Here is an 8355-nt window from a genome sequence, read left to right on the forward strand (position 1 = left end):
AATTTGCGACTGCCCGCCCGATACAATTCGGCGGTATTTATAATGTCGGAGTCGACATTCCGTTGCTAGTCCAGGACTCTCGAAATAGCCTTGCGCTGGCCTTCGCATCAGCGCTTTCGGTCATCCCGGAGTTGAAATGGAAATTTTTAAGCGTACGGCGCAACTTGAACAGAAATAACGCAACACCTACCTACAGCGCGACGCCTATACCACATATCATCTCGTCTTGCAAAAAATCTAATAATGGTATCATAATAAAAATACACATGGATGTATTTGGCATTTGACGCTCTTAAATTTGCGTTGGAAAAATTGTTATATTTGGCAAAAATAATAGGTGGGGGTGGGGTTAAATTAAAAAATGTGACAAATTTGAAATATCTGATTACGCCATTGTAAAGAGCACAAAAAGCCATAAACCTTTTGTACCAAACTTTTTTTCATACGCCTTATATTTTCGAAGATATTCGCTAAAAACTATAAAATCCGTTATTTTCGAGGGGTTGTTTCAACCCCTAAACGTCGAGATACGCCGCAAAAAAAAACACGTGTCTAATGTTTTTTGATGCTCAACAACATATTCAAAGCGCATCCAAATCGGGTAGGTTCTAAATCGGGTTTTTTCGACCAATAAACGTCGAGATAAACTGCAAAAAAAAAATACGAGTCTAATATTTTTTGATGCTCAACAACATATCCAAAGCGCATCCAAATCGGTCTCGGACACCCCCGACCGTTCCCTTGTTAGAGGAAACAATTTTAGGGTCGATTGATATTGATTTGCCGTTTTATTTCCGTTACGTCGACGATATAATTATGCCTGTTCCTCGAGATAAGGCTCAATACATATTAGATAAGTTCAATAACTACCATGAAAGGCTTATGTTTACTATTGAATATGAAAAGGACCGTAGGTTGAGCTTTTTGGATTTACAACTGCATATTATTATTAATGACGCTATTGTAATAGACTGGTACCATAAGGACACATTTTCAGGCAGATATTTATCATATTATTCAAACCATCCAGAGTGCCACAAAATCGGTATGATATATGGGTTGGTAGACAGAGCTATACTATTGTCCCACCCCATATTCCAGTCCAAGAACATAAAACTAGTTATCAATTTATTAAGAAACAACGGCTATCCTCTAGATCTTATTTTTAAAAGAATCAACTTGAGATTGAATACATTATTCAATGGTAAACTTAAGCAGAATACAGCGATTGGGGGCGATGATGAGACTGAGGACAGTTTAAATTTAAATAAAAGAAAGATTATTGTAATGCAATTTATTAACAACATTTCAGATAAAACGGCGCATCTTTTCAACAAAAAAGAACACATTATAGGATACAGAATTCTTAACAAATTGAACAAAGTCATTAAAACACATAAAGATGGCAATGCATTGGTCTCAAACAACAATGTAATTTATAAGTTAAATTGTAATGATTGCGATGCGTCTTACGTGGGGCAAACAAAGCGACAGCTTAAAACAAGAATTAACGAACACAAAAACAATTATAAGTTGGATCACGGAGCATAGGCTAAAATTGGATCATACTTTTAATTGGGATAATCCTGAAATTCTAGATTTTGAAACAAACTATTACAAGCGGCTCATATCAGAAAGGATACACATAAAAGAGCAAAAAAATGGCATTAACTCTCATAAGGATACATAATTTCTTGATGGTTCTTATTTTGGTATTTTAAGTGAGCTTGGCAACAACTCATAAAGTTTTATTTATTATTGGATTGACGTCCCTCGCTATTCGCCTGTTTGTTGCTGTCATGCGATAATGCTTAGTCACACATGAGATTCGATACAATACGGTTCTCGATACAGCTTATTCCCACAATTATCTTCATTCAGACGCTCTCGACTTTTAATTATTGACTCTTATGGTGACGTGCAGACTTCGCTGACTGACTCAGTTCATTCCCACTGTCGACTGAGGAATGAATCATGGATCTTTGATTTGGACGGTCTAATAAGGTTTCAAAATGCGTCGATACTACTTTACTTTGTTTAACAATTTTCGTTCCGCTTCTACTCATTGTACAATTATACATAGAACAGCGTTTATTCAACAATGTTACCGTATTTATTGGATGTAGAATTTTATGTTTATTGATCATTATTGATTGGAGGTAGGATGGTTGATTAATTGGCTGAAGAAAGCACAGTGTGCAGAAACGTACCAACATTGTAATGTATTAATTTTGAATTATAATATTCGTTTATTGCTCGTTACTGGCCGTTGTTATTGATTCTTTGTATATACATACGAGCTTGCTATTTAGAAATTCAACTCATCAAGTTTCTTTCCGAGCATTGTAAAGTTCTTGAGGCCATCTCGGTCCGGCAACCATGTTGCTCAAATCGCCTGCATCTTCGTCAAAGGGTTCCGCGGCGGTCTCGTCATTTGTGACTCACACGAAAGAGTGCCCTGTCTGTAAGGAACAACATTAAATAACGAAATGTTCTCGGTTTCTCAAACTTTCGTCGAAGGAGAGATTTTCGACCGCTCGAGATCTGAAACTTTGCCTTAACTGTCTTCACCCCGGACACGGCATGAAGAATTGTCCCTCCGCGTGGACATGTCGATCTTGCGGAATGAAGCACCATACGCTGTTGCATTTCGAGCACAGCTCTAGTTCCACCCCTACGGCCGAACTGGTAACCGCGACTCCTGCCGCCCAGGGCACCGCAACCGAGGTCAAACCGGAAGATAAACCGCTCGTGACGATGGCTAGTCTCGCCAATAGCATCGTGCTGTTGTCCACCGTCCGAGCAGAATTGATAGATTTACACGGCAACGCGTTTCCTGTTCGTGTACTATTAGATAGCGCGAGCCAGGCCAATTTTGTAACTGAAGGCTGTCTTCAGAAAGGCGGTTTTCGTCGGACTAGACACGCTGCTACGGTCTTCGCGGTGAACGAGACAAAGGCAGCCACCACGAAGGGCCTTACGTCGTTCGTTCTCCGTGCCCGCGGTCGCGACGACATTCGCTTTCCAATCGAGGCCACGGTTCTTCCGCGTACATCGCCGTTGCCGAGCAGTAAAGTCGCCGTCCGATCGTGGAATCACTTAAAGGGATTGCCGCTCGCGGATCCCGAGTACTATTTGCCCGGCAACATTGACATTTTACTGGGGGCGGAATCGTTCGCCTCCGTATTACGTGACGGTCGTCGTAAGGGAAAGGATGGGGAACCGGACGCCTTCAACTCAGTATTCGGCTGGGTCTTGACGGGCGCGGTGTCCCCGTCGTTACAAGTAGCGCCCCTGCACTCGTTCGCTACCACTCTCGAATCGATCGAGACCGCAGTGGGTAAATTTTGGCAATTAGAAGAGGTTCCGGAACACACGTCTTGTTCGGAAGAAGATCGTCGATGTAAGGAGATATTCGCAAAGACCACCTATCGTGACCACTCGGGTCGTTTCGTCGTTTCGTATCCCTTTGCGTCAGATCCTCCCACATTCGTCGACTCGCGTTCTGTAGCTGTTAGTCGTCTCCGCGCGCTCGAGCGCCGTTTCAAGCCAAATCCCGACTTTAGGATTAGTTACAATAACTTCATGCAAGACTATCTCGATAGCGGTCATATGGAATTAATCAAGAATCCATTCCCGTCGGATGGTCATATTTATTATTTGCCGCATCATGGCGTATACAAACTCGATAGCACTACCACCAAATTGCGGGTAGTGTTTAACGCCTTGTCGCGCTGCCCCAACGGTCTGTCGATCAACGACACCTTGCTCAGCGGTGCAAAATTACAGCAAGATCTGTTCGCCATCCTGCTTAGGTTTCAAGCCGACCCGGTAGCTCTAACCGCGGACGTGAAGCAGATGTTTCGTCAAATCTGGATAAACCCGGAGCAATGCGATTATCAACGCATTGTCTGGCGTTTCTCAGAGTCGGATCCGATCCTCGACTATCTTCTCAAGACAGTTACGTTCGGCTTCACTTCCTCCCCGTTCCTAGCGATCTATTGCTTGCTCCAGCTAGCTCTCGAGTACCGTGAAAAATATCCTCTAGCTTTCGCTGCCCTATTCGAGGCGCTGTATGTGGACGATGTAGTAACTAGCGTTCGTACGGTGGAACAGGCTCGCGCGCTTCGCGATCAATTGTTATCGTTACTCCGGAGCGCCGGCTTCGAGCTTAGGAAATGGGCGAGTAGCCATCCTGCCGCGTTGGATGGACTCGACCCGCAGTTATGTAGCCAATCTATGTTATCGTTCGAGTCAAGTGAGGATCAATCCTTCAAAGTCTTAGGCCTTCGGTGGCACTCACAATCCGACAGTTTCGGATTTCAAGTTAACCCTTTGGATCGTAAATGTACTAAACGTACTATCTTGTCGGAGGTGGCGCGGATTTTCGACCCCTTGGGATTCCTGGCTCCACTCACGTTCACGGCAAAATGCCTCATTCAACGCTTGTGGACGCTGAAGCTGGAGTGGGATGACGAGCCTCCGATAGATATCAGTCGCAGTTGGGAACGCTTTCAGGCCGAGCTCGACGCGTTAGCTTCCCTCCGCGTTCCTCGCACGTTTGATACGCTCAATCTAGTCCGTTGCGAGCCTCACGGCTTTTGCGTTGCCAGTGAGGTGGGGTACGGCGCCGTGATTTACTTACGCATTGTTACGCACGACCGCGTGGTGGTTCGGTTACTGTGCGCTAAGTCTAAGGTCGCGCCGCTTCGATCTCTCACCATACCTCATATGGAGCTCTGTGCAGCTCTACTACTATCAAAGTTGATCGCGTACGTTCGTCAAGTCCTTCAGGGACATCTTACCATTGATGACGAATATGCTTGGTTAGATGCCGAGGTTGTCCTTGCCTGGATTCGCTCATCTCCACAACGGTGGAAGACATTTGTTCGCAACCGCGTGGCCCGCATTCAAGACAACGTACGGGCCTCAGCTTGGGGCCACGTCGATACGGAGTCCAATCCGGCGGATCATTGCTCCCGTGGCCTTTTTCCCCGCGATTTAGTGGCTAATTCGATGTGGTGGGAAGGCCCCGCGTGGCTGGTCGAGTTCGAATCCCGAGCCGAACCTGTCCTTTCGGAGGAGTCTCTCCCGAGCGAGGAGGAAAGGCTCGTGTCACTAGTCGCGCTCGATCCACCTAACTCCATTTACTCATTACTAGATAGGTTTTCGTCATTGGACAAAGTTTGTAGGATAGTAGCGTATATTTTAAGATTTGCGGATTGTTTCAAGGCCAAGCCGGTACCCGCGACTTTGGCCGTGGATCAATTCGAGTCGCACTCCGCGTTATTAGTCATAGTGAAAATCGTGCAATCCGACGTCTTCTACGATGAGATAGATCGGCTTCGAAGCGGGAAAGGAATCCCCAAGCCTCTTCTCAAACTTGCTCCTTTCCTTGATCCTGCGGGGATTCTCAGGGTGGGCGGCAGGCTCGTAAAATCGGGACTGTGTTTCGAGATCAAGCACCTTGTTCTACTGCCTAACCAACATAGGTTAACTGAACTCGTTGTAGAGCAAGTGCACCGTGCACATCTACACCCGGGTAGGCGCACGCTGCAATACTTACTCGCTCAACAATTCTGGATCCTCGGAGTCCACCGCGCAATCCAGCGCGTACTCTCGAGATGCTATAAATGTTTCCGCGCGAATCCGCATGCTTCCCAGCCCTTCATGGCGAGTCTACCGGTCGAAAGGGTTAGTCAGGCTAAGCCATTTTCGATAAGCGGCGTTGATTTCGCGGGACCGTTCACGATGATCACTCGTCGAGCTCGGGGAGTTTCCTCCTTCAAGGTGTACGTGTGCCTCTTCGTTTGTTTTGCGGTTAAGGCAATACACTTAGAAATAGCCTTTTTGTTGTCCACGGACTCCTTCCTCGCTGCGTTGCGACGCTTTGTGGCCCGCCGCAGACGGTGCTCGCTTTTGTATAGTGACTGTGGCACGAATTTTGTGGGAGCCGTGCGGGAGCTCGAAAGCCACATGTGCCTCGCGGCGGAGCGAGAAAAGATAAAGTGGTCGTTTAATCCTCCCTCTGCGCTCCACTTCGGGGGCCTCTGGGAGTCGGTAGTCAGGACGTTTAAAACACACCTTCGGCGGGTGGTGGGGGACCAAATCCTATCCATAGAGGAGTTCACGACGGTCCTCGCGCAGATCGAGTCCGTGCTGAACTCCAGGCCCCTCTGCCCAATGAGCACCGATCCCTTGGACCTCGACGTCTTGTCCCCGGGCCACTTCCTCACGATGGAACCCCTTGTTGCCGTCCCCACTCCCGACGTAACTCCGTTGCCCGTGAATCGCTTGGGTCGATGGCAACTCGTTCAGCGGATCCACCAGAACTTCTGGAGGCGCTGGCACAATGAGTACCTTCACACGCTGCAACAGCGTCCCAAATGGTGGACCTCCGCCAATCGGCTCAATGTCGGGTCATTAGTCCTCATCAAGGACGAAAATACGTCCCCGCTACGATGGAAACAGGGACGCATGGAAGCGCTACACCCGCGTAGCGACGGTGTCTCGCGCGTCGCCACGGTTCGAGTGGCGGGTGGCTCGATCTTGCGCCCCCTGGTGAAGCTGTGCCCCTTGCCGTTGGACACTTCACCACGGGCGACGGAGACGGATTGTTAAAATACACTGCGTTGTATTTTGGTAGGCGGTATGTTTGGCGCTCGCCACATTGTATATTGTAGTCATTAGTCTAGTCTCTTCATGTTCATATTCGTTATATATAATAGTTTTCGAGTACCTACAATTATTTGATGTATTTCGGTGACTCGCGCGAAACGTCGGCGGATCGCGATCGACGCGCAAAATCGATATTTTCGCGACTCACCAATCGGTGCTGCCCTCGCTCACCCCACGAGGACACCCGCCTGAGGAAGGAGCAAGTACTCGCTCGCGACACTTTTCCAGCGCCGCGAGCACACTCACTCATCGTTAAGTCGCCCTACGACACCCATCGTCACGACGTCTCGAGGTGCACACGCTATACGTGCACACTCGAACATCCGGGAGCCACATCGAGCTTGCTCTCCGGAAGAGGGATCGCTTGCTGCCTTGCCTTGCTTGCCTTACTGTCTTGCTTACTGCTCTGCCTTGCCTTGCTTGCCTAGCTGCCTGCCTTGCCTGCGCTTGCTGCACGTGCTGCCCACGAGCTTGCTAGAGAGACGAATCCTCCAGGAGACGACGGCCTTCCGAACGGTGAGTCGCATTTTGATTTACGTGAATTCGCTTTGGGGAGACGATACACACCTCCCCTGGTCCTTCGAGTCACGTATTTCGCATTTTTCGCAAATCCGGGAACGGTTCCACCACCCCCCGAGCAGGTTCAATGGTTGACGGCACGTTAAATATCTCAAAGTTTTTTTTTTACAAATTCCTTTAAGGGGATCCTAAACTGACCCAAATTACCGACAATTGCAGGGAGGGCTCCAACTTTGAGTAGACTGCACAGAAGTTAAAAAAATTTATACACAATTGAAATATGCACGAAAACACATCGCGCGAGTGTTGATTTCAAGACAAAAATCAAAAAAAATTAAAAAAATTCATTTTTGAGCTGTCACCTACCGTAAACGTTTGCTTAATACAGAAGTTGTACAGTTTGTATGTACAAAATAAGATACACGCGCCATTCGTATAATGTGAACAAAGAATACCGTACATGAAAAACTAAAATTAATAACGTAACAAAAAAGTTTGAGCCTTCGCTACTATTTTGTGCAAAAGTACATGCAGGTTGATAGGATAAGCAGTATTGCGTGTAGCGAGAGATGGCGCAGCGATCGAACAAGGACAGATTACTATAGTTAAACAAGGACAGATATAGAGAAAACAGGATTAGAAATGTTGACATTATCGACATCGAGAAAGTTCGGCCTTCGCTTTAGAATCCCCTTAAGGACTAAAAGTCCTAACAACATACTTAATTTTGATTGCAATGAAACTTTTCCAACACATCACACATCGCAGTTATAAATATGCCAAAATACATTAAAATAATCTATTTTTGCAACTTTATAACTGTAAATTTCTCAAAATTGTGACGTGATCTTAAAACATATATACTTAGAAGGGGAATCGCGCTTATGCCGTCTGTAGGTCAAAAGTGTCTCCAACATCTGTGCGAGAGAAAAAGATATAGGGGAGACCGGGGCGAATTCGTCACTATTTTTTCGGTGCCAATTTTTAACAACAAAACAAATAATTTTAGTAAAATGTGGTATACCGTTGTAAAGAGTAAACCCTTGGCTACAAAATTTATACGGACATTTTTGGTCTACGTCGCTTTGTTCAACTGGTATAGAGTGAAAACGACAAAAGTGCAAAAATTGAAATGTCAAAATTGCTGGGGCGGAGTCG

The 8355-nt window shown here is 46.4% G+C and overlaps 1 protein-coding gene across 1 annotated transcript; it reads left to right on the plus strand.

The window, feature by feature from the left end:
• Nucleotides 1-2625: 2625 nt before the first annotated feature.
• On the plus strand, nt 2626-6621 carry LOC139785695 (uncharacterized). Its single transcript, XM_071724854.1, has one exon. The coding sequence runs from the start codon at nt 2626-2628 to the stop codon at nt 6619-6621; it is 3996 nt and encodes a 1331-aa protein (XP_071580955.1).
• The last annotated feature ends 1734 nt before the right edge of the window (nt 6622-8355 follow it).

Source organism: Temnothorax nylanderi, unplaced genomic scaffold (genome assembly GCF_030848795.1).
Source record: "Temnothorax nylanderi isolate EJ_2023f unplaced genomic scaffold, tnyl_v1.0 TNYL_tig0865_pilon, whole genome shotgun sequence".
NCBI classification, from domain to species: Eukaryota; Metazoa; Arthropoda; class Insecta; order Hymenoptera; family Formicidae; genus Temnothorax; species Temnothorax nylanderi.

Coding starts and splice junctions, on each gene's coding strand:
- LOC139785695 (XM_071724854.1), top strand. CDS start 2,626: ATGAAGCACCATACGCTGTTGCATTTCGAGCACAGCTCTAGTTCCACC.